This window comes from Pseudophryne corroboree, chromosome 6, assembly GCF_028390025.1.
Source record: "Pseudophryne corroboree isolate aPseCor3 chromosome 6, aPseCor3.hap2, whole genome shotgun sequence".
Taxonomy (NCBI): domain Eukaryota; kingdom Metazoa; phylum Chordata; class Amphibia; order Anura; family Myobatrachidae; genus Pseudophryne; species Pseudophryne corroboree.
The window spans coordinates 345,809,598-345,835,820 of record NC_086449.1 but is presented as its reverse complement, the minus strand read 5'-3'; the positions used below and the strand labels follow the sequence as shown (position 1 = coordinate 345,835,820).

Here is a 26,223-nt window from a genome sequence, read left to right as displayed (position 1 = left end):
TCTGGACACAGGCATGTTTTTCTCCAAGATTTCTGCTTCATCTGTAGCGGCTAGACGTGCCCTTTGGTTACACTCTTGGCACGCAGATGAAAATTCTAAAAAGGCATTAGAGTCCATACCCTTTTCAGGAGAGGTGCTCTTCGCCGAGGAGCTGAACAACATTGTAGCCACAGTAGCAGCTTCCAAGACTGCTTTTCTGCCATCCGCTACACCTAAAACTAAGTCTCGTTACTTTCGGCCGCAAGGTAAGGCCAGGGATCAACCGTCTTCCCGTTTCCAAGCTCCCTCTGCTAAACCTACAAAGACAAAAGGATGCCAAGCCTGGTCTGGAAAACGCCAGGCTCCCAAACCGGACGAAAAGACTACAGCATGACTGTCTGGAATCCCCTCTGGAGGCCTCCAGGGTGGGCGGTCGTCTCCTTCGTTTCGCCGAGGTCTGGGAGCAGACGACATCAGATACTTGGATTATGGGCATCGTATCCAAAGGTTACGCCCACACGTTCATGAACAGACCCCCCAGACCAGACCTGGGCAAAGTACGGCCCGCGGGCCACATAAGGCCCTTTGTTAATCCCTGTCTGGCCACAGGCTCCCTGCACCATGAATTTATCATTAACGCGTGTGTGGGGTGTTGTGCGCCGCCCAGGAAGTGAGCGCCACTGGGGTATTGTGCTCCGCCCAGGAAGTGAGCAGATCAAGCCAGCCTGAGGATCAGGATCTGAGGCCACTGGGGTATTGTGCTCCGCCCAGAACGTGAGCAGATCAAGCCAGCCTGAGGATCAGGATCTGAGGCCACCCCAGACAGGAAGCGGAGATATCCCCGACGCTACCACCCAGTTCCAGCCACCCAGCAGACCCCGCCCTGGACGTCCCGCAGCTGTCACGTCCTCAGCTCCTACCTTGAGACACGCTGCTTAAATCTGCATAAATGTGAGTGATACCGCCTATTTATTAAATGCTGTCCCCCAAAAAATGTGGGCTCACATTAAAAATAGAAAAGTTGATTCCGAATGCCGCGTTTTCAACAAGACATGGACTGCTAGATATTTATTTACAGAAATCAAGGGTAAAGCCGTGTGCTTAGTTTGTGGTACACAAGTCGCTGTGTTTAAGGATTACAATCTGAATTGCCACTACGTGACCAAACACAAGGATAAATATAAGAACTTATCTGACCAAGAGCGCACAAAGGAGTCGGAGGCTTTGCTATCCAAGCTGCAAACTCAACGAACGCTTTTTACAAAACTTAGCGCATCCAGAGATACAGCTGCCAAGACAAGTTATGTCATATCTCATAAAATAGCTAGAAAAAGTAAACCGTTTTCTGACGGAGAGTTTATTAAGGAGTGTGTGGTGGACTCTGCTGCGCTAATATGCCCAGAGAAAACTGTAACGAGAAGGGTTGAGGACATCGCAGGAAATCTGGAGTTTCTGCTGAAGAACAGAGCGGTTAACTTTGACTGTTCTACCCTGGCTCTGGATGAGAGCTGCGATGTACGTGACACTGCCCAGCTACTCCTCTTCTTACGTGGGATCACTGCAGACCTCAAAATAACGTAGTAGATGGCAGCCATGCAGTCAATGAAAGGGACAACAACAGGGAGTGATTTCTTAACGGAGGTAAATGCATGTTTGGACAAGTTGGGACTGAAATGGGACAAACTTGTAGGTGTGACAACAGATGGTTGTCCAAATCTGACGGGGAAAAATGTTGGACTTTTGAAGAGAATGCAGGATAAAGTGACAGAAATTAACCCTGAGCAAAAAATAACATTTTTGCATTGTATTATACATCAGGAAGTGTTGTGTAAGTCAGTATTAAAAATGAACCATGTTGTTGTTGTTGATGTAACTAAAACAGTTAACTTCATCAGAGCAAGAGCACTGAATCACAGACAGTTTGTTGCACTTTTGGATGAAATTGAGACTGAACATCGTGACATCAGCTACCACACATCTGCTGGGTGGCTCAGCCTTGGAAAAGTGCTGAAAGTTTTCTGGGACCTGAGAGAGGAGATCTTGGGAGTTCTGTGTGAAGAAGGGAAATGACATCCCTCAGCTTTCAGATGCAGACTGGCTGGTAGACCTTGGTTTTGCTGTAGATGTGACTGCTCAGATGAATGAACTGAATGTCAAACTGCAATGCAAGGGCCTTTTTGTGCATGAAATGTACAGTTCAGTGAAGGCTTTCATGAGAAAGTTGCAGCTTCTCTCAAGCCAAATGGGGGACAAAATTCTCACTCACATGCCAACACTAAAGGAAGCCACTCCATCAGCTGATCACCTCCACAGGTACACATCCATGTTAGAAGCACTGCATGGTGAGTTTTCAAGGCGATTTCAAGACTTCAAAACACTTGAGAGTGAAATGAACATGGTTTCTTCTCCCTTCACCTGCAGTGTGGATAATGCACCCAGTGATGTTCATATGGAGCTCATTGACTTGCAGTCTGACACACTTCTGGCAAGGCACTTTAGGTCAGTCCCACTGCTTGAGTTCTCCTCTTTGAGTGAAGAGTAAAACTTTCCACACATGAGGAGACATGCTCTGAGGATTCTAGTCCTCTTTGGATCTACCTACACATGTGAACAGACATTCTCAGTGATGAAGTTCAACAAATCCAGACACAGATCCTCTATCACTGATGATCACCTCTCAGCTATCCTTCGCATAGCCACCTCAGACATTCAGCCAGATTTCAGTGCACTTGTTCAAGCCCAAGACAGACTGGATTTGTCTCACTGAACAAGTAACTGAACTGATAACATCAAAAGCATTTATTGATTTTTGTCTAAAGTTGATCAGTTGCTTATCTTTAACATACCGCAAAACACCTCTTTTTAGTATTTGTGAAGATTAACAAGTTAAAAATAAAATGACAGTGATGTAATGATTTGTTTTTGTTTTAAAGTAAACTTTATTACTTTTAGACTCTCTTGCATATTTTCCCCTTTGACCTACACCACAATTCATAAATTAAGTTCAAGCTATCGTTGGTTCGGCCCTCCAACACAGTTCAGATTTTTCATGTGGCCCCCTATAGAAATTAATTGCCCACCCCTGCCCCAAGCGATTCTTTCCCACGGGTCTGCCTTCAGACCTCGGCAAGGCTACGGCACTCCAGCACGCAGTCCAATCCCTCCTATCACTGGAGGTCATTGTCCTGGTTCCAATGCATCAACGCGGTACAGGTTTTATTCAAACCTATTCCGCGTTTTAAAACCGGACGGTTCTTTCCATCCTATACTCCATTTACAGACCCTTAACCGGTTTCTCAGAGTTCCGAAGTATTGCATGGAATCCCTCAGATCCATCATGCAGGCCTTGGAACAGGGAGACTTTATGGCCTCTTTAGACGTCCAGTATGCATATCTGCACATCCCCATACGGGAAAGTCACCAGATATTTCTCAGTTTTACAATACAGCGAGATCATTACCAGTTCCAGGCGTTGCTGTTCGGACTCTCCACGGCACCACAAGTGTTCACCAAGGTGATGGCAATAATGACGGCCCAGTTCCAGTTGCAGGGAATCCGCATCCTCCCTTACCTGGTCGATCTCCTTATGATGGCGCAGTCTCAGGCCAGTCTTCAGGAACACATTTGCAGCACTGTGACATTTTTGCAGTCACACGGCTGGCTGATCAATTGGTGGAAATCCAGCCTCATACCATCTCAGCGCATGATTCATTTGGGAGCACTTTTGGATTTTGAGGCACAGAGAATCTTTTTCTAACGGACGACAAGCGGAGAGCCATCCAGGAGATGATTCAAACCTTCCTGGCTCAAAAGATTGTATCAATTCACTTTTGCATGCGACTTCTGGGGAAGATGGTCTCTTGCTTCGAGATGGTAGAGTTTGGACGGTTTCACTCCAGGCCATTGCAACTGGAACTCCTGGGGAACTGGGATCACTCTCCGCTGCATCTCAAATCACAGAGGATCCGCCTATCCAGGGACTCTCGTTTATCGCTCCTGTGGTGGCTTCACACGTCCTCCTTGAACACGGGTCGTGCCTTCTGCATTCTCGATTGGGTCATCACGACATATGCCAGTCTACGGGGATGGGGCGCTGTGGTGGAGGATCGTTCCTTTCAGGGTCGAAGGATGTGTAAGGAGAGCAAGCTCTCCATCAACGTTCTAAAACTGCGAGCGGTCTTCAGAGCGCTGTCTCAAGCAGAACCATCGTTGTATCACTGTCCCTTGAAAATCCAGTCGGACAACGCAACCGCTGTGGCCTACATAAACCACCAAGGCGGCACTCCGTCTGGCAGCCATGAGGGAGGTCAGCCACATTCTGCAATGGGCGGAAAAATTGGTACCAGCCATACATTCCGGGGGTGTTGAATTGGGAAGCAGACTTCCTCGGCCAACAGGATGTATATGCGGGCGAGTGGTCTCTCCATCCCACGGTCTTCCAGATGTTGGTCGCTCGCTGGGGCTAACCTCAGATCGATCTATTCGCTTCTCAACACAACCACAAGCTTCCCCTTTATGGAGCCCGAACAAGGGACCCGGGCGCATATCTCATGGATGCCCTGGCCCTTCCAAATGGTGCATCTCTTCCCGCCTGTGGCACTTCTCCAGAGCTCAAATCAGAAGTGGTATCAGCGATTCTGATCGGTCCCTACTGGCTGAACAGAGTTTGGTATGCGAATCTACTCGCCCTCTCTGTATCTCCGCCATACCACCTCCCTCAACGACCAGACCTACTGTCTCAGGGTCCTTGTCTGCATCCGGATCTTCAATGTCTGAATTTGACGGGTTGGCTAATGAACGATCGGTTCTGAGAGCTAGGGGTTTCTCTTCTAAGTTTGTCAATACTATGATCTCTGCTAGAAAACCATCCACAACGCGGATTTACTATGGCGTGTGGCGCACCTATTTTAAGTGGTGTGCTGCTCGTCGCCTGGACCCTCTCCAGTATCGTCCCTCCCGACTCTTGGCTTTCCTACAGTCGGGATTAGACGTTGGACTTTGCCTGGTTTCTCTCAAGGTACAGGTCTCGGCTCTGTCTGTTTTGTTCCAGAGGCGGGTGGCTCGATGCTCCGCTGTTTCATTTCTGCAGGGGGTTCTTCATAGCCAACCACCTTATGTACCGCCGGTTAACCCATGATATTTGTCCTTGGTCCTTCGGACTCTACAAAAGGCGCCATTTGAGCCTTTAGAGGAGGTTGATCTTCACTGGCTCACCTGGAAGACAGCATGTTTTCTTGCCATCGCCTCAGTGCGCTGAGTTTCGGATTTGGGAGCTCTGTCTCATCTCCCTTTTTGATTTTCCATCCAGATAGGGCTGTTCTACGTACACGCCTTGATTACCTTCTTAAAGTTGTTTCTAGGTTTTTATATAAATCAGGAAATAGTGGTACCTTCCTTCGGATTCCTCAGATAACAATTTCGCCATGGCCGCACTGGATGTGGTCATGGCTTTGCGTATTTATGTGCAACGCACTAGTGCTTTTCGTAAAACAGATTATTTTTTTGTCCTTTATGATGAGCATAAAAGAGGCCTCCAAGCAGACCATTTCTAGATGGTTGCGAGTTGTGGTCTGGCAGGGTTACCTGTTGGCTGGGAAGCCGGTTCCGGCTCATTCCACGAGATCAGTTGGCACTTCCTGGGAGGCCTGCCATGGGGCTTTGGCAGAGCAACTCTGCAGAGCAGCGACTTGGTTTTCAGCTCATACTTTTCTTCGGTTCTATAGGTTCGACACCTTTGCCTCGGCTGCTGCAGCTTTTGGGCATCGAGTCCTCAGTGCAGCTTGGGGGCGTTTTTGCCCGTAACAGGACCGCTTTGGGACGTCCCACTGTCCCCAGTGTCAGACCATTGGCTGACAGAAAAAAGGAGATTTTTGTCTTACCTGTTAAATCCTTTTTTCTGAGGTCATGGTCGACATTGGGTGCCCACCCTTCCGCTCCTCGCGACATTGTTTCCAGACATGTTCCCTTACATATATTGGGGTTGTATGGGTGCGGGTTCTTATTCTGCCTTCCTTTCCTGTTCCTGGCTTGTATAGTAAATGAAACTGACTGGCCTGAGGCAGGCTGGGTATAGGGGAGGAGGGGTTGCCCAGGCTGCACTCCACAAGTTTAACTCCTTGGTGCCCTGACTGAACACCTGGCTATACCCACTGTCCCCAGTGTCGACCATGGCTTCAGAAAAAAGGATTTAACAGGTAAGACAAAAATCTCCTTATTTGTTTGTGATTAATGTATATGTAATTAGTTGGGGAATAAATTGGCACATGCTCAGCGTTACACGGTAATGTCCCATAACTATTTGTTTAACTTTCAGAAAGTAAAATTATGAAATGATACACCCTTTCTATCAGGTCCCATCTCTGCAGTAGATTTCAATTGCCATATAATACAGCATGTACCGTATAATAGAATATTAGCAGAGCAAGAGTTTATCTGTAATTGGCATAATTGTAGCCATTTGTTTGCAGTCATTAAATGATTATCGTTTCAATGTATCCAAATTAGTCATTTATATTGTACCATTCACTGCTAACTTCACATGCAAATTGCATTTCTGATTGTGTTCCAGTACAAAGTGTTAATTCCAGGCACGATAGTAACACAGCAGCAGAGGTGAGTGCAAAGGTCGATTATCCTTCATGCATGTAGTCATATAACCAATATATTTCGCTTCAGTGTAACACTACTGGGTCTCGTACTGTATGCCTTTCTTTTTTTCCCATACCCTGATGGTAAAACAGAATATGGTAGGTAAGCTCTTGCTTTGCTAATGTTTCTCTAGCTCGCCTCAGAGCAAGCACCAACTGTGCGTTACATATACATTTCTGGGGTTGGCTGTGTGCTTCATCTGCATAGTATAATCTTGTTCCTACCAATGACATTCATTAGTGGTAAGCCTAGTTGATTTTTACTTCATATTTCAGTTGGCTAAAGATTTGCTGCATCCCTCCTCCGATGAGGAAAAGACGAGGCATAAGAAAAAGCGGCTAGTCCAGAGCCCAAACTCCTACTTCATGGATGTTAAATGCCCAGGTAAGATGATCCGGTTGCTGGGGGGGGGGGGATGTATTCTTTGTTTCGTTTCTCTCTAGCCTATGATACAGCATTAAGTTGGACAGAAAGTTAATGTGTACATTAAAATAACTTACGCATACTTGAACTATTATGATGGTCGGTATGTATGTTGCCTATTTTCAGAATCTGATTCCATCCCATTACCATTCCCCCCCAAAATATTTTCTTTACTCATTACATTGCTGCTTGTAAAGATCTGAAAGGAGTGAATTTATAGACTAAAAACAGATCTGTATGTGTGGAGAGGCCACGCAGGGATTTATAATCCAGTGTTAAAATTAAAGATTAATCAGACCTCACTTCACATAAAAAGCAGGTTGGCAAACGGGACAGTTTGCACAGCATTTGTTTTTAGATTTCTTGGTATTTTTGCTAAATAGAACATTTAACCATGTGCTCCTTTGATACTATTATCATTTATTTATTGTATATACATAGGATGCAGCAAGTGCTAGAAGGATGGCAGATGCTGCATAAGGAGGGAGGGTTTATGGAGCTGTGAAGAAATAAAGGGCAGAGGGATGTAAATGCAGATTACACAGAAAACCAGTAATGTGTTTATCTCTGGTCACTATTATATCTATCCCTATACAATTGGAAAGTGTGTTAAAATCCTCACCACCTGCAGCAGTTAGGTAACAGTAAATTCCAGTGTACAGTATATGTAAATGTATTAAATAAGCACAAAAAGACTTCTAGCATAAACTAGAAAATTATAGTTTCTAGTTGTAAGGTGTATTGTTACATGTCCTCAAACCGTGTCATATAGCCCGTTTGGCGACCACAGACTTTGCCAGTCACACCATGTGACTTTTTCTTAAAATATGTACCTTAATCTGCTAATTTCTACCAATTATTTTGCAGCAAAATTACTAATCCTAAATACTTGGTACACTATACTCTTTTTCACACGGGTTAACCTGGGTCATGGCTTGGTGTGAAAGGGTCCTCTGAAAAATAACGTGGGAATCCAAGCCGAGTAGCGACCAGGGTTGGACACAGAAAGGATCCAAGTTATAGGGTAGTGTGAACGGGTAATTTGGGCCATGCGACCCAGGTCCCGTTAACACCCTATGGAGAGCTGGCTCACCGGTGATTGGAGATGATACCATCTCCGTGCGCTGCCAGAGGAGAAGCCCTGGCAATAACCTGGCTCCAGCCTGCAGTGTGAACAGATTTCAAGCCGCTGTGAAACCAGTGTTCAGCGACCTGGGCCGGACCCGGGATTTGGGTGTGAAAAAGGGGTATTAGCAAATGAAGATTAAAATTATGGAAATAGTAAATAACGTGGGTAAAAAGGCAAAAGACAGAGGTCGTGTACAAGTGACTTGCACTGTGTATTGTTATGCTTGATCTGCTATTTGATACCAATTCCATTGCCAAAAAAAAATACTAATCCTAAATGCTTAGTACACTATTAGTGATTTAAGGCATATCGTGTGATGAAAAGTACCAAAAACACTGGAATCGCTACTTGTGGCAGAGCGTCTAAGTTGCGCCAACGTATTGTGTAATTTCACAAAAGTTATAGGTGTATGTTGTTGCAAAAATTAATCCACAGTTTGCTAGAAGTATATGAAAAAAAATGTACTGTATATGCTGATAGCAATGAGGCTCATTCAGATGTGGTTGAAGTTTCTATCACTGCTGCGACCTTGGAAGCAGCAGTGATAGCGCTTTATGGTGATGCAGCAGGAGGCATCTATTAAAAGCCTCCTGCTGCAATAGTGATCCGAGCTGTATCCTAGGACGCAGCATCGAACCTTTCTCCCACCATCGGTTAACTTATGGGTCTTCAACCTGCGGCCCTCCAGCTGCTGTGGAACTACACATCCCAGCATGCCCTGCCTCAGTTTTAGCATACTTTAATAGCAAAAATGTGGCAGGGCATGCTGGGATGTCACAGCAGCTGGAGGGCCACAGGTTGAAGACCCATGTGGTAACTTATGGCATGGAGCCGCGCAAGCCACCTGTCGCAGAGGCCAGGAAATCTCCCGTTAAGTGGCGGCGACATGCCTCTGTTTTCAGAAACTGAGGCCGTCGCCACCCCTCCCCTCCCCCAGAAAAGCAGCAGACTGTCAATCACTGACAGTCTGCTGCCGCCGTGCTCCTGACATAACAGGAGCCATTCGCACAGTAACGAACATCGGTACTTTGAGCATGATATTACAGGTGCAAGCACGCCTGATTGACCCACTGTGCAGTCTTCTCACAACAATATAAACTTGTGTGGTAGCTGGGACTAAAAAGAGGATTTTGGTACTTACTGATAAATCCATTTCTCTAAATCCACTCGGGGACACTGGAGATCTTAGACAGCTGGGGTGTGAAGGTTGTAGACCGGAGGTAGCACAATGTAAAATAAAAAATTATGCAGAGCTGGCTTTTCCCCCTTCATGTCCCCCAACCCTCCAGTTTGAAAAATTGACGGAGTGAAGAGGGAATATGAAAGATTAAGGCCATATGGGAGGAACCAACCGTACCAATACTCCAAACAGCAACCAAGAACTAATTACACAATGACCAAACTGTTTGAACTAAATTTATAAGGACACGCAGACTGACAGCACCGAGGTGGGCATCCAGTGTCCCCGAGTGGATTCGGAGAAATGGATTTATCGGTAAGTACCAAAATCCTCTTTTCTTTCATCCACTAGGGGACACTGGAGATCTTAGACAGCTGGGAACGTCCCAAAGATACTCCCATGGGCGGGAATGCTGTCCAAGGCCTGAAGAAGCAAACGTCCAAAATTTGCTTTTCTAGCTGCAAATATATCAAACTTGTAAAAATTTGTGAATGTGTGTGCCGATGACCACGTTGCAGCCCTGCAAAGTTGGGTAGTAGAAGCTCCTCTAGCCTCAGCCTATGTAGCTCCCACTGATCTGGTGGTATGAGCACCTACCCGAAAAGGAACTCTCTTACCAAAAGAAATATATTCTTGTTTTATGGTTAGACGAATCCATCTAGCCAAGGTCTGTTTTGAAGCCAGCCAGCCAGCCTTTCCTGGGTCCATCATACAATACAAACAAAGCGTCAGACTTCCTGATAGAAATCTTAGCCTGTACGTAGACCCGTAAGGCTTGGACCACATCCAAGGACAGGTCCCCCTCTGGCAATCCTTTGAAGGCGGGGACTACAATTGGCTGGTTTATGTGAAACCCCCTTAAGTAAAAATTGTGCTTTTGTACAGAGTTCGGCCCTGTCTTCATGAAAAACTAAAAAGGGGCTCTTACATGACAAGGCTTCTAACTCTGAGACTCTTCTTGCTGACGCAAAAGCTAAGAGCAGAACTGCCTTCCAGCTCATATATTTTACATCTGCCCTTTCCAAAGGCTCAAAAACGGGCGATCTCAAAAAGTCTAACACCAAATTTAGATCCCAGGGGCTGAGGAAGGACGAAAAGGTGGTTGTATTCTCAACACACCCTGCAAAAATGTCTGGACTGCCTGCAAGGCCGCAAGATGTTGCTGGAACAGGATCGAAAGGGCTGAGACCTGTACCTGTCAAGGATCCCAATCTCAAACTCCCATCTAAACCATTTTGAAGAAACCTCAACAGTCTAGTAAGGCGGAACTCTCTAGGATTCCAACCCCTAGGCAGGCACCAGTCCATGTACTACTTCCATATTCTATAGTAATGTGCTGCAGTGACTGGCTTCCTTGCAGCCAACATAGTAGGAATAGCAGATTTCAGGATACTGCTGTCTCTTAGTATGCTGGTCTCAAGAACCACGCCGTCAAACGTAGACTGTTTAGGTTTGGGTGAAGAAATGGGCCATGTGACAACAGGTCCTCCCTCAGCGGTAGTTTCCAAGGATCTTCCCCCAGAAGTCCCCTCAGGTCCGAATACCAACTTCTGCGAGGCCAGTCTGGTGCTATCAGAATCACAGATGCTCTTTCCTGTTTCACCTTTTATAACAGCGGAAAGATGTACACTAGGTCGTATGCCCAGGGAATCTCCAGCGCGTCCACTGCCTCTGCTGCTGGATCCCGCGTCCTGGCCACATATCTTGGCAGCTGATGGTGGTTCTGAGAGGCCATTAGGTCTATCTGCTGTAGACCCCACCTTCTTACCAATGCATCGAATACTTGTGGGTGTAGACACCACTTCCCTGGATGCATGTCTTGACGACTGAGGAAGTCTGCTTCTCAATTGTCCACTTCTGGAATGAAGACTGCCGACAGGATTATGTTGCGCTTTTCTGTCCAAGACAGAATCTTTGTGGCCTCTTTTAAAGCCATGCGGCTTCTTATACCTCCCTGGCGGTATATGTATGCTGTTGCTGTCACATTGTCCGACTGCACTCTCACGTGCTGAGCCCATACTAGGTCTTCTGCCAGAAAAAGTGGCCCTTAGCTCCAGTACATTTATTGGAAGACTGCTCTCCTGCCGTGACCATCTTCCCTGAAACTGATGGTTTTCCGGTACTGCTCCCCATCCTTTGAGACTGGCTTCTGTTGTCAGAATCTTCCAATCCCAGATTCCAAACCTCATTCCTGCCGCTAGATTCTTGTGGACCAACCACCAAATTAAGGAGGTCCTGGCTTGGGGTGACAAGCGAATCCTTCGGTGGAGAAGCCAATGCATGCCTGCCCCCCTGACCAATTAGATTAAGCTGAAAGGGTCTGGAATGAAGCCTGCCGTATTGGATCACTTCGAAGGATGCTACCATCTTTCCAAGGAGCTTTACACAAAGATGCAGAGAGACCGTCTGGTTCTGCAGAACGTAACATACCATTTACCTTATCGATCGACTCTTGTCTTCTGGGAGAAACACCTTCAGATGTATCGTATCTAAAATGAGACCCAGGAATTGAATCCTCTGCATTGGTTGTAGGTTAGGTTTTTTGAAATTCACAATCTGACTGTGTCGAATCAGAAACTTATGAGTGATCTGGGCATCCCGGGTCAACTGGTCCTGAGAGGGAGCTTTGATCAGAACAACGTCCAGATATGGAATTATCATTACCCCTAACGATCTCAATTTCGCAACCATGACTGCCATGATCTTTGTGAAGATTCTCGGGGCTGATGATAGGCCAAACGGTAGGGCTCTGAACTGATAATGAGTCTTGCCCACTGCAAACTGTAAATAGGCCTGGTGTGGGGTCCAAATTGGGACACGAAGGTACGCGTCCTTCATGTCCATGGACACCATGAACTCTCCTTGTTCCAGTCCTGCAGTAACCGACTGTATTGACTCCATCTTTTATCTGTAAACTTTCAGGAATTTAATTAAAACTTTTAAATTGGGGATTGGCCTGACGGACTCATCCGGTTTTGGCACTACAAAAAGATTTGAATAAAATCCCGTTCCTTTTTGAGAAGTCGGGACAGGCATAATAACTTCTGCCTGAAGTAACTTTTGAATCGCCATATCTAATGCCCTCTCCTTTTGAGGGAACAGAGGAAGGCCTGGTGAAAAGAACGGACTGTGAGGTCGGCTCAGAAATTCTATCTTGTATCCCTGGGAAATAATATCGTTGATCCAGATCTCTGGTGAAGTTTTGGCCCAGGTGTCCCGAAACCTTTCCAACCGTGCGCCCACCATAGGAGACCCCAGGTGAGCTGGGAGACCGTCATGCCACAGTCTTATCAGTAGGTTTAGAGTCCTGTTTGCGGGCAGTGTACTGGGAACAGCTTCTGCCTCTGTTTCCACGAGCTGGACCGTCAAAACCGCTTCCTCTAGCTCGAACGTATTGAGATTTAAAAGAATTGGACACCGGGCCAGAATAATTCCTCCTGACCTGTGGCATAGTCCTAGGATATGTGGTAGGCAGAAAAGTAGATTTCCCCGCTTTGGCTTGTGAAATCCACTTGTCTAATTCCAGACCAAATAAAGCCTCCCCTGCAAAGGGGATCGCCTCCACTGCCTTCTTGGAATCGGAATCCACCTGGCATTCTCTGAGCCAAAGAATCCTTCTGGCCGATATAGCCGAAGCCGAGATGCGTGACACTATCCTGCTAGCATCCTTTGTAGCTTGGCAAATGTATGTAGCCGACTCGCGTATATGCTCAGCTAGTCGAGCTCTTTCTTCCTGGCTGTTATCTTCCGCTTCTGCCTGAACAATTTGACCAGCCCATGCTACAATAGCCATGTTCATCCAAACACTAATGATCGTAGGCCTCTCTGATGCACCTGCAGCCACAAAGATAGATTTTAGTGCCGTATCTAACTTTCGATCTGACACATCCTTAAGAGTAGTCACGTTTGGTATCGGTAAGATTGTCTTCTTTGACAGTCTAGCCAGGGAGGCGTCCACAATCGGCGGAACCTCCCTCTTAGACATTACTGCCTTGGGCAGTGAACTTTTTTGGAATTTGTAAGCGTTTATCGAGCTGCTTCCATGCTTCTCCCTTCTGATCCTGGAGTCTGAGGAATCGGAAAAACTGATATATTTGCGGTTTCTGTGACTCAAATCAAAAACTTCAGGTTAACTACGTCTTCCTTGAAGTTAAGGACCTGTTTTACCGCTTCAATAAGCAATCCTAACCCCTTGACTTCAGCGTCGTCCTCCTGAGGACTGATGTCAATTATTGCCTCAGCCGACTCGCCCTCCTCTTCATCCTCTGAGACCCTCCTCCGACTCTTCCTGTAGGAGAGGGAGGGGTCTCTTTACTGCCTTACGCACATTTTCTACCTGTGAGGGCGGAGTAATTCTAATTAGGAATTCCTCCATAGTTTTGGAGAAACCCGCAGCCCATTCTAAATGTTGCTTGTGGGATTCCGCCATTTCCTTAGAAATATCCGCCACGGCAGTTTCCCATGACCTGGACGGACCACTGCTCCTAGGTTCAGCGTCCATTCCCAAATATGTCGCACACCCCGGAACGGCCAACATTAGTTCTCTTTTTACCACATTTTGAACATGCATAACAGGTTTTTGTAGTTTTAGTTTGTGCTTTAGACATGTTAGAAAACACACACACACACACACACACACACACACACACTCTTACGTTTTATTTCTTTTAACCAGCTTGACATTTGCAACCCTCACACCAACTGTTCATACAGCTTGAATTGACCGGGTTGATAATTCAGATGCTGCTTCTCCTCAGGACCTTGCAGAGTCCCTTGGAAGATAAAACATGTAGTTTTAGAAACAGTTGTATACAGAAAGATCTCAGCAGCTGTAACCCTATTAAACTGATGCTCCTTCTCCTCGGGTGCTAAATCCAAACAGCGCCAGTCTAGTCAATCTATTGTAAGAATACTATACTTTTTTTAGCTTATAATTCTCCTTCTGTGACCGGACTCTAAATATGTCCGCTTCCCTCAGGGAGGAAAAAGTCTGCTAAAGCCGTGCGCCTAACTCTAGCATCAAAATGGCCACTACTGAAAATTTCTGTTCACATCTCAGCCTGTCTCTCCCTCCTCCACCGCTTCACTGATGTGAAAGTCTGCGCGCCCACAGGGAGCCCTAATGTCCGCCCCCCTCCGCAGCTCTCTGTACCAGCGCTCCGTCTACTTCCCCCTGCGTGGTCACCTGCTCTGGTGCCTTCCTGGAGCCGCAGCTCTGGTCCCGTTGTGACTGGTTACCTCACAGTGCTCCTTCTTGCCTGCGCTGCTCATCCGCTGGGTCTCCACCTGCTTCAGCGGTGACCTCAGTAGCTGTGGGCTGTTATACTATGCCGTGGGGAGAAGAAACTGGGGGGGAAGAGGTCGCTCTGCTGCCTGCCCCCTAACTGCCGCTTGTCAGTACTCACTCGCTTCTGATCTTCTGAAAGAGATGCAGATCCCTTCTCACTGGAATCTTTGTGTCTCCTTAGTTTAGGGAGCCCTCACCCTCCTTTCCAACAGGCTGGATTGGCCCCTATATATATGAAAAGCAAAAATAAATTCTTTATGGAGGAGCTCCTTTCTTGTGCTGTTACCTCCAGCACAATTTTTCAGACTGGAGGGTTGGGGGATGTGAAGGGGGAGGAGCCAGCTGTGCATCATTTTTTATTTTACATTGTGCTTCCTCCGGTCTAAAACCTTCACACCCCAGCTGTCTAAGATCTCCAGTGTCCCCTAGTGGATGAAAGAGCGAGAATAACCTAATATCACATTTAAATGTTCTTTATAATGAAATACAAACTGGTATCAGTGTCATAATGTCAATCACTGGTTACCAAAAGGAAAAGTATAGGACACATGACTGACTGCAGTGAAACTTCCTCAGATGGACTCCTCCATGTGCGTCAATTGATTTAAAGTGATCTGCAGAACAATGCTTGTCTGTTGTTCTCAGTTCCAAAAGACCTCTGATACATTATGTATTCTTCATTATTGTTGGTAATTTGTTTGTAGAACACAGCTTGTATTATATGTTGACAGTTCATGCTCAGTACATGAGATTTACCTTATTTATGCTTCTTTCCAGGCTGCTATAAGATTACTACAGTTTTCAGCCATGCACAAACGGTTGTCCTTTGTGTAGGTTGCTCTACTGTTCTTTGCCAGCCTACAGGTGGAAAAGCCAGGCTTACAGAAGGTAACTATAATGTAATACCGGGAGCATTATATGCTTCTCATTCTGATGTGAATTAGTATGCCGAAGTCTCTCTCACAACTGCTCCCCTCCTCTTTTCTCCATTGTCTCCTTTCTCTCTCTTACACCCACACCCACACACCATGCCTTTTATATATATCAAAAGGGGAAGGTAAAAGGTGTTTTAGATTATAATGTTGCAGGCGATGATATACAGGTATTGTGCTAGTGGCAGATGTAGAATACAGATACTGTATTATTTTACAGCTCTGGGTATCTGGAGGGTACAGGTAGTGTGCTAGTTGTTGGCTCGGGCAACTAGAGGGTACAGGTAGTGTGATTGTTATTGGCATGGGGCAGCTGGAGGGTACAGGTAGTGTTTATCGCGTCACAACTGGTGCAGGTCCTCTTTCCTGTCTGGGGTGTAGCACTCTACTTTGGTGCTTCTAGCACTGTTTGGTCTTTATCTCTGTACTGAAATACAGACCGGAGTATGCTAGAAGCGCCAGAGCAGATAGCGACACCCCAGACAGGAAAGAGGTACTGCATGGGTTGTGACAGGTGCAGGGTGCTAAAACGAACACTAGGTACAGGTACTGTGCTACTTGTTGGCTCTGGGCAGCTGGTGGGTACAGGTACAGGTACTGTGCTACTTGTTGGCTCTGGGCAGCTGGTGGGTACAGGTACTGTGCTACTTGTTGGCTCTGGGCAGCTGGTGGGTACAGGTACTGTGCTACTTGTTGGCTCTGGGCAGCTGGTGGGTACAGGTACATGTACTGTGCTACTTGTTGGCTCTGGGCAGCTGGTGGGTACAGGTACAGGTACTGTGCTACTTGTTGGCTCTGGGCAGCTGGTGGGTACAGGTACTGTGCTACTTGTTGGCTCTGGGCAGCTGGTGGGTACAGGTACTGTGCTACTTGTTGGCTCTGGGCAGCTGGTGGGTACAGGTACTGTGCTACTTGTTGGCTCTGGGCAGCTGGTGGGTACAGGTACTGTGCTACTTGTTGGCTCTGGGCAGCTGGTGGGTACAGGTACATGTACTGTGCTACTTGTTGGCTCTGGGCAGCTGGTGGGTACAGGTACTGTGCTACTTGTTGGCTCTGGGCAGCTGGTGGGTACAGGTACTGTTACTGTGCTAGTTCCTGTCACTGGGGAGTTGGTAGCAACAGACAGAATGTCAGTTCCTGTAGATGCTCATAGTAAGTACAGTGCTAGTTTATTGCGGCCTTTAAACTCCGTAAAATAGTTTTGAAGACACTTATCAAAAAACATTGTCACTTCTGACCTTTGTTAAAGTCTCCTTTTCATGCTGGTGAAATTTACATCACCTGGTGAAACCTTAGTGGTTTGGCTGACCTACTTAGACAAATAAGGAAAGTAGTATCTTAGAAGACGCTGTACCCATGTATCATAATGGTAAAAACCAGATCATCTCTGCCACAGTGCCCCCTAGTGTTAGAGTATGTGCTTACATAAAATAACAGACATGTTAGATATATGGTATTGTCTGTGAGGACACGGTATATAAAAATAAATTCAAACCTACTCACAGGTACTTCTTATACACCAGTATGGGATAAATTGTCTAGAAACAGAAATAAATAAAGTCAACACACCTATAGTCAGCCAACGTTTCCACCTATAGCCACTGTGAAGAGCACTGCTTAACAATTTAATAACGTGGGGCGACCAGAGTTGCAAAGTGGGGGGAAATGTTGAACATCTTGTTTGCTCCAAACTGCTGAGAAATCCATAAGCAGTATACAAAATTTATTGATTGATACAACAGTTGTAAATTACACATTGTATGCCAGTAGGTGTACCTCCTATCAGTGTGGCTTTTGTTTCTGCATTCCTTTCCAAAATTCCATTAGAGATCAATATATCTCAGTGTATTGGTTACTATTATTTGAACTGAACGTGTGAAGCATGACCAGCATGGATTTACATCTGGTTGTACCTGACATGAGGCTGCTGCCAATACCCCATGGTCTTATGAAGCCATTTAGAATTTAGAATTTTATCTCAACTACATATTGGAGACCTACCCCACTGAAAAGCTTTGTCAAAATGACCACACAAGTGAATGCATTGTGATATCTGGTAGATGAAGCAAGATTCACATCATATTCTTTGTTCACAGGTTGTTCCTTCAGAAGAAAGCAACACTAAAGTTGTCTTTGTTTGCGTGACATGACTGCTGCACCGTGCCCCTCAGGATGATTTGCCTTATGTCCGGCCTCACAAACCACTTTCCTTGTTGTGGTATAGTACGTCAATCTCGTTGGCTTTTGTAATACAGGGAGATTTTTTTTTTTGCAGTTGGACTTTGATTATGTGCAAACCATTTCCTAAATAAATGCAAAATTGCAATTGAATGCTGTGTCCACGTGATATGATTATGAATAAAATACATTATATTTTATGCCAACCTACAAAAAAAACCCGAAGTCAATATTGTCTAGAGGGTAACTAATTTTCAGATCATCAGTTTGGGTAAATTTATTTTCTCTCTGCAGTCAATTATAGGGTTAATCTATATGTAATAAGGATCTGGACACTTATAGATAAAGATATAGTTACTTCTTTGCATCTCATATCAAAAATAGGATTTTAATACCTACCGGTAAATCCTTTTCTCGTAGTCTGTAAGCGATATTGGGGACACGTTAGTACGATGGGTATAGATGGTGATAATGTCAATTATTACCTTTAAACATTAAGCTATATTCTATTACGGACTTAGTACGCTATAGGCGCACTGAGTACCGTAAGGGTACGCACTTAGCATAAGGGTACGCACTTAGCGTAACAGACACTAGGCCGTGGGCGCGACGCACGAGCGACACGTACGCTCACGGAATGATACACAGTAAACCTTAGTAATAACACACAGTAAGGGTATGCTTATACTCTAAACCTTGGCAATGTAATACTATATGAGCGATTAATACGCTAAGAGAGCCCTTAGCAGTAACTAGTGAATACGCAAGACCTTGTTTGGATTTAAAAACCACTCCGGCTCTAACACCTTCGTGGATTGCTTTAGAGTAAAAAGGGGAAAAAACAATACAGCTTATACACTACAAAACTAACATCAAAATCTAAACAGAATAACAAGGAATAATATAAACAATAGCGAACGATCGCAAACACAAGCAAACAGAATGAGTACACAATGAGAACTAATGGCAAACACAGAGCATAACAAAATGGCTACAGAGAAACTTACATACGTGGGAATGATTCGCAAGCGCGTCCTGGATCCAGCCCTCAGCATTCAATGAGAAAGCCTTTCAGAGAGAGTGAGTAAGTGGACAGGCAATGGTGGTCTTTATATACACAGCATACAGTAACAATACAATGGTCCCTATAATCTCATGGTTCACTGGACACAGGAATGTGTGTCTGCATTATAACAAAAGGTCATAGGTGGGTTCGAACAGGTGGGCTGTGTCTTTCTCCAACTGCTGTAGTGGGTGGTATCCTCTGGATTCCCCCCGCATGGAAAATGAACAGCAAATACAGTAAATGTCAATAAACTACTTTTGTACATAACTATACGTAGAAACGAGCAATCTCTTCCTAACCAAAACCGAAATGTTACCATTAAAATACTCTACAGCTGGATACTAGACACCATCGTTCAACCTTTATCTGACCCTATCATGCAAACAGGAATTTCTCTGTCCAAGAACCGTTTAAACTAAACATACTTGCTGACATTGTTAAGGGGAATATTATCTATAAAACACACTATATGGGTTAAATATGCTATGATCGAGTCGCCCGCTACACGCTCACAAACCCTACCGTAAATGCGCATACCACGCGCCAAAGCGCACGGCCGTAGAAGCTCTTTTACGCAATGTGCGAATATGCGCACGCACGGCAGGGCGTGTGCACGCGCAGCGGGCATGTGCATGGGGTTAATACAAGGCATGTGAATCATGATATTTTTCGACTTTGACGGTCCACCCTTTGGCAGTCAACAATAACTGCCACTATCTAAACAATTAAGCAGAAAAATATATAATACCATTAACTATCTATTTATGATTGGGAGTCGGGAGGAGAGGAGAAGGTGGGAAATGTATGACCTAGTGAGATGGTAAAAAGCATGTGTGTATGAAATTCATGTCTGAGGGGTCATGTATCATTGTGCCGTACATGTTCTAAAAATAAGCTTCGAGGTATTGCGAAGTATACATTGAATCCTTCTTATCCCGTATTAAGGGTCTGTAAGTGGGCTAACAAACTCTACCGAGCTCTTTTCGGCTTTTTTTGTTCCAACAAATGGGGTGCACATTAGTTGATGATACATGAAGGGGAGAATATGTGAGTGCTAATATATGTGCCTATATTACCTGTCGACTATGTGTGTCACTACCTGAAGATAGAAGAGATGAAGATCAGAAACATGCGTTATAAATGCATTCATATGATATTGTATGTGATTGTCCTTGGATGTCTTGTTGATGTCTTGTCCGGGTTGTTGTATCTTTGCTGTAAATGGCAAGCAAAGTTTTTCAAGTGTCCATAAAGTTAAAGTCTCTAAAAGTTCATCAAATGTCTGTATAAAAGTTCATCAATGGTCTGTGTAAAAGGGTCATCAAATTCTTCTTCCAAGTGGGTGTCTTTTTACCTTGGAGAAAAACAAAGGAGAAACGGGTGAAAGAAACGGACCGTGGAATCACGTCTTATCACAGCATTGTCTCGATTGATGGGTCATAAATTGAACTAGTTGTTGTTACAATGCCCTCGCTCCTCAAACTCGTCAATTTGGTACTGCGCTTGCAATTCATTAAAATTCGAACACATCTGAATATCAGACCAATCATTATGACAATTCCTAGGATACATAAGAGAAATTTCCCTACAGCAACGATAACATTTTGAGCCCATTCTCTTAAACCTGAGAACCAATTGCGTGGGTTCAACCATGAAACCCAGCCGGTCAGTTCATTACCCACAGAAGCAAGGGTAAGGTTGTGTCTCCTTCGGAACTCCCACTTCAATTGCAAGATATCGTCCATCTGTTGATCTATGACCTCTGTTGGGTCCTCAGTGCTGTGTTTGATATACGTACAACACTTCACACCATACTGAGTTGCTAGGGTGACACAATACCCTCCTGTCACTGCTGTGATGTAATTTAGAACCATCCTGTGCTGGATCAGTTCCGTTTTGTAAGCTTGCAATTTTCTCCCAGTATATCTGAAGGTGTCATCATACATCTCGGTGATATTGTCTATCAGGTTCGCTAGCGCGGTAATATACCTAAAATGTATAACTCCTCTGGCGGTACGGGTGATATCTAGCGCGAGCAGGAGTTGAATCCTGGTGGATTCGTGGATCAAATCAGAGGCTGCATGCTCTTTCCTTTCTATAGGGTGTCTCTTTTTACAATGTGTTCGTAATGGGTGTGAGTGTAAGGAGCTTGAGCATTGCGGTGAACGTCTTTCATTCTATCATGGGTAATGGTCATTACTTCCGGTAACACTCTTCCAATGTAACACAATCCCTCTGAGTTTGGGGCAAGCCACTTATAAGCCTTCCTCCCACATATGAAATATGCATCATCGGGGAGGACATATGGGACAGAATATGACATCACCATATTACAAACCTTCCAGGTGAAAAATCCTATCCCTAACTCTCTCATCTGACTAGTACACGTATCAGGTTGTATGATATGCGCACAGTATCCTGGTGATACTTCTCCAACTCGCATGGGCCTACTTCCTAGAGTGTACCTATATTGGAAATATCTCCCACTGTTGGCTATTTGGCGTATAAGCTCTGAGTCTACGGGCATTCTATCGGCTCTGTGTGAGAATGTCATGGTTTGGTTGTTCCATGTCACCTCCCAATTTCCCGGCTTTCGGGAATTGGAAATGTTAAAACATATTAGGGACCTATCCACATGGTATTGGTGGAGCTTCAAACTAGGAGGCCTAGAAATATTAAATTTCTTGTCCACCGGTCTCCCACCCCTTAATTCAAGTACCTCATCTATCGTTAGAGTATGGCACTAGTCCTGACTTTCTATGACCTTGAGGTACTTGTGAGCACACCCAGCATTCCGTTTGGTTTAAAACCTTCCCCACTAATGAGTGATAGTCACTCAATGGATGACGGTCCATATTGATATTAATGCTGGACTGACATCTCTGGATGCACCCGTCCTCAACTATGTTGTCACAATTCCTACAGATACAATTCTCTTCAGCTAACAATCCTTCACAATGTCTGTTAGTGTCATGGCTACCAGATCGTTTTCTGATACTCGCCTTTGCTCGCTGATTGTGTTGCTCTTGGAATTCTACGAATCCATCCTGGTCATCGGAACCTATTCCAGATCCTTTCTCGACCTCACTGGTACTCTCACCGAAACAGACTGCTCTAGTCAACCGGAAAACACGGACTGCAGTCTCTTGGGGCGAGTCCATCTTACAGGAGGAGAAAGAAAGAGTTGTAATGGGGGTACCGAAAATAATTGAAGGGAAAGAAAAATGTTATGATAATTGTCCTATAGTCTTGTTGTTCTTCTTGCTCAGATGTCGTCTCAACAGTGCTGTCTCTCAGTCTTCCCAAAACGAACACTCCAGTGATACGATATTCTTTCCAAATCAGCGATCTTTCTGTAAGGAGCATAAATCTTGCATTACCATTTGTCAAACTGTTGTGTGACATACCATCCGTAAAACATGAAAGAACAAAAAGAGAGAGAACAATAGAAAAAAAAAACATTGTCAGATTTCCGTTCACCATCAGGCTGTCACACCAACATGTCCATCGGTATCTCTGCACAGTCTCCCCCACCAGTATTTCCACTCTCCACCCTCTGTGCGTGGCCAGGCACAATGATGCTGGTAAGATATACTGGGGTTGGGTAGACCTCTGAGGAGACCAAGTAGACATGTGACGTTTGAGCTGTAATTCTGCTGGTTAACGTCAGAGATGAAGAGGAAACATTTAAAGATAAATCACAGAGTTTACCTGGCCGCCCCTGTGTCTACAAGGAATGACCTACCAATTTCATCAACTGTGACCTCAGGTTTACTACCTAGGCTAATAATTAACTTCACTGGCTGCAGACTACAGGTGTGGCCCCAAATTTTTCCTATATGATCCCTGATTACAAGTACGTGTGTCATAACTTTGCTCGTGTTCTTGTCTAGGAGGTCTGACTTTATGTGTGCTGTTACAGTTGCTGGCATAGTGCCCTTCCCTTTTACACAGATAACAAACCCTTGGCTACCTCCAGGGGCCTGGGGTTTTGGTCGATTTGATGCCTCTTCTAGTACTTGGATGCTCATCACCATCAACCGCTCTCCCTGTGCTTCCCTGGTTCTTTGGATATTACGGTCATGCTCGATAGCGGACTCTCTTAATGCAGCCACCGAGATACCTCTCCAGTTAGGTTGAGTGGTCTGTACCCTTGTTCTCAACACTTCTTTTAAACCTTCCATTAATACGGACACCGCTACCTCTCTATGATGTACACTTTCCTCAATGTCCGCGATCCCAGTGTATCTAGCCATTTCCTCTAATGCTCAATGGAAATAATCAGAAGCAGTTTCACCTTTTTGTCTAATGGAGAAAATTTTGTTCCACTTGACAACAGTTGGGAAATATACTCCTAATTGCAGGTTGATACGTTTTACATTGTCCTGATTGTATTCCTCAGTAAGAGGTACTTCTGCGTCTAACTTACAATCAGTGATGAATTTCGCAGGGTCAATATTGGAGGGTAGACATACCCTCAGCAATGTCCGCCAATCTTTATTATGGGGTTCGGCGGCGTTTCCTAGTTCTTTAATAAACCTTTGGCATGCGGCTAGATCTTTCCTGGGATCAGGAAATTCAGACATAATTGTCCTTAATTCTGTCCGGGACCAGGGGCAATGCATTGCAATGTTCCTGACGGGAGTGACTCCCAGAGTGTCAGACTGTCCATTTGGGACTGCAATCACCCTGACAGGATTAAGTTCAACTACATCATCTTGTGTTGACTCTACAATGTGAGGTGCAATTGTCTGTGCATAATATACAATACCGTACTTACCTGTGGACACGACCTCACCTGACCTTCCGTTAGGGGTTTTTACTACTGCCTTTACCGATTGGGCCGTGCCCACCTGGGTGTCTCGTATGATGGCTGCTGGAGAAAATGCAGACATCGTGCTGGGCTCACTTTCTTGCTTGTAATCCTGAGGGAAGTTTAACATGGGGTGCAACTTGCACGGGTTAGAATTTGTACATTTATTACGCTTACTCTTATTATCATTAATACATTTATTAAGTGCACTATTATCATCATATCCCAGTATGCCATTCTCTGTAGCCATTGTTTCTCCAGTTGCCATCAGTTTCCTGCCAGTGTTGGAACCAGCTATGTAAGCTAATTCCCTCTGTATATCACTCTCTTGTTGCCATAAATGTAAACAGTTTGTGTGTCTGATCCTCTGTTTTTTGGATTTTATGAGACAGATCCTAAGCCTTAGATTATGCACTACCTCTGAGTCAAAACTACCTATCCCAGGAAATGGTGCTTTATCCCCCACAGTCATTCGTGTCCATTCATCACAAAAGGTCTCAGTGTGGGGACCATACTTCCCCCACATTACTAACCGAGCAGACCCCCGGGGTCTGCACATCTCTTCAGTCTGAACCCTGACTGCTAAACGTCCCTGTGTTGTGCATTTGGCTTCCATTGTGGACCTTTTTAACACAGAAAAACTTCCTAAAATGCACCAAACACAGAAGTCTACGGTGGAAGTTCTTCAAGCTCTTCCACTAGCTTCTTCTGCTCCGAGTATCACGGATCCGCCTCTTTTAGCAGACACACATAGTCGTTGCAGGCCCTACCTCTAGAGATTTTCCTGAGAGACCAGCGAAAATTCTCTTCCTTTATTTTACACAAATCACGCTTGCATGTGCTCCCTACAAACACGTATGAGGGCAATTTACGCATGAATATGCGACCTCATATCACGTTGCGTCATGGGTTTACACCTACAACCGTGCGGTCCAATCGTACCACTTATAGACACTTGTTGTCCATAAATGGTAGGATCATTGGAGTCTTCCTACTGTGCTCCACAACAGCAGGAGCGTAATACCACGAAAACTCTTATCACACTTCGTCGCACGTGTTCACCAAAACCGTGCTCACACGTTTTCACCTAGACCGTGCTTCACCAAGATTCACCAAGACCACCAAGCGGAGTTCAATACACTCATACCTTTTTTTCAGCCCACACTATCATTCTATAGTTTTCTGATCAGAAAAATAATTTCCCGTAAACTGATAGCTCTCCCCAGAGGTACTACAGTAAAGTAAGGTATTTAAACTAAATATTGGATACTGATCAATTTGTGCTATTATCGCGTGGCTGCCGTATCGCCTAAACTAAAACAATTGCAGAGTATGTACAACACAGCGCTCAGCCCCTGATAATTGAATTTATGGGGTGTCAGTGTTCACCTTGTCTATGTAGTCTTGATTATAATGTTATGTCACAGGTGTGAATCATAGATTGTATTGATGTCAAACAGATTATTAACAATTTAAGGTATCAATTAAACTTTTATTGGGGAGTCACAGTGCTCCTCCCAGACACTTTGTTAATACTATGAGTTATCCTTATATTGTTCAGGGTTAATTCTGTCCATGCAAATTGCGTGAATTTTCTCCTGTAAAATTACTTTTAATAATCTCTGACCATTATCATAGGCCCGCAGAGTTAATGCGCCCAAATGATCCAATCAACAAAATATAAAAATAAAAAAATAAAAATAAAAAATTCAATTGCTGATCGCAAATGTACTTGTTAAATGTGATGTTCCGCCCTAGATAGAGCCGTCTTTAGTACTGCTAACCGCAGCAGATTCTTGGGTATAAATAAAAATGCAGGTATACGTTGGGGGATATATGTTCTGGGGGTGCGGCGTCCCGTAACCCTCAGGTGCATATACCTACCCTTCTTCTTCTGGTCGTCCTTGTCTTTCGTCCCCCCGCTGTGCTTGCTTGTCCCTCCGTCTCGCTCCCCGGCCGGTGTAGAACCTCTGTGTGCAACCTGCACACCGATGCACGGACCTCCGGGACGACGAGATCACCGGCGGCTACGGCACTTCCGGGTACTGTTAGCCTGTTGTAGGCATTCAGTCCCCGGCGCGCTGCAGCACTGACGGCGGCTCTACTTCACTAGCCAGTGAAGGAGACAGTTGGATCGGGAAGCGGTTGATGCTGTCAGCGGATCTTTTGAAGATGATAAATGTTGATCATTTATCATCTTCAAAAGATCCGCTGACAGCATCAACCGCTTCCCGATCCAACAGTCTCCTTCACTGGCTAGTGAAGTAGAGCCGCCGTCAGTGCTGCAGCGCGCCGGGGACTGAATGCCTACAACAGGCTAACAGTACCCGGAAGTGCCGTAGCCGCCGGTGATCTCGTCGTCCCGGAGGTCCGTGCATCGGTGTGCAGGTTGCACACAGAGGTTCTACACCGGCCGGGGAGCGAGACGGAGGGACAAGCAAGCACAGCGGGGGACGAAAGACGAGGACGACCAGAAGAAGAAGGGTAAGTATATGCACCTGAGGGTTACGGGACGCCGCACCCCCAGAACATATATCCCCCAACGTATACCTGCATTTCTATTTATACCCAAGAATCTGCTGCGGTAA

General features: G+C 45.2%; 1 protein-coding gene across 5 annotated transcripts in view; it reads left to right on the top strand.

Moving 5' to 3' along the window:
* The window catches only part of RPS27L (ribosomal protein S27 like), a 38,110-nt gene extending 20,201 nt beyond the window's left edge, over positions 1–17,909 (top strand). For 2 of the 5 annotated variants that reach the window (XM_063926531.1, XM_063926527.1), the window contains exons 2-5: positions 6,548–6,591; positions 6,903–7,011; positions 15,424–15,534; positions 17,675–17,909. In XM_063926531.1, the coding sequence (XP_063782601.1) occupies positions 6,993–7,011; positions 15,424–15,534; positions 17,675–17,703 (159 nt within the window). In that variant the 5' untranslated portion in view covers positions 6,548–6,591; positions 6,903–6,992 and the 3' untranslated portion in view covers positions 17,704–17,909. Of the gene's footprint in view, positions 1–6,547; positions 6,592–6,692; positions 6,726–6,902; positions 7,012–15,423; positions 15,535–17,674 lie in introns of those variants that run through there. The other 3 variants (XM_063926530.1, XM_063926528.1, XM_063926529.1) reach the window with 2 other exon arrangements.
* Positions 17,910–26,223: the final 8,314 nt, after the last annotated feature.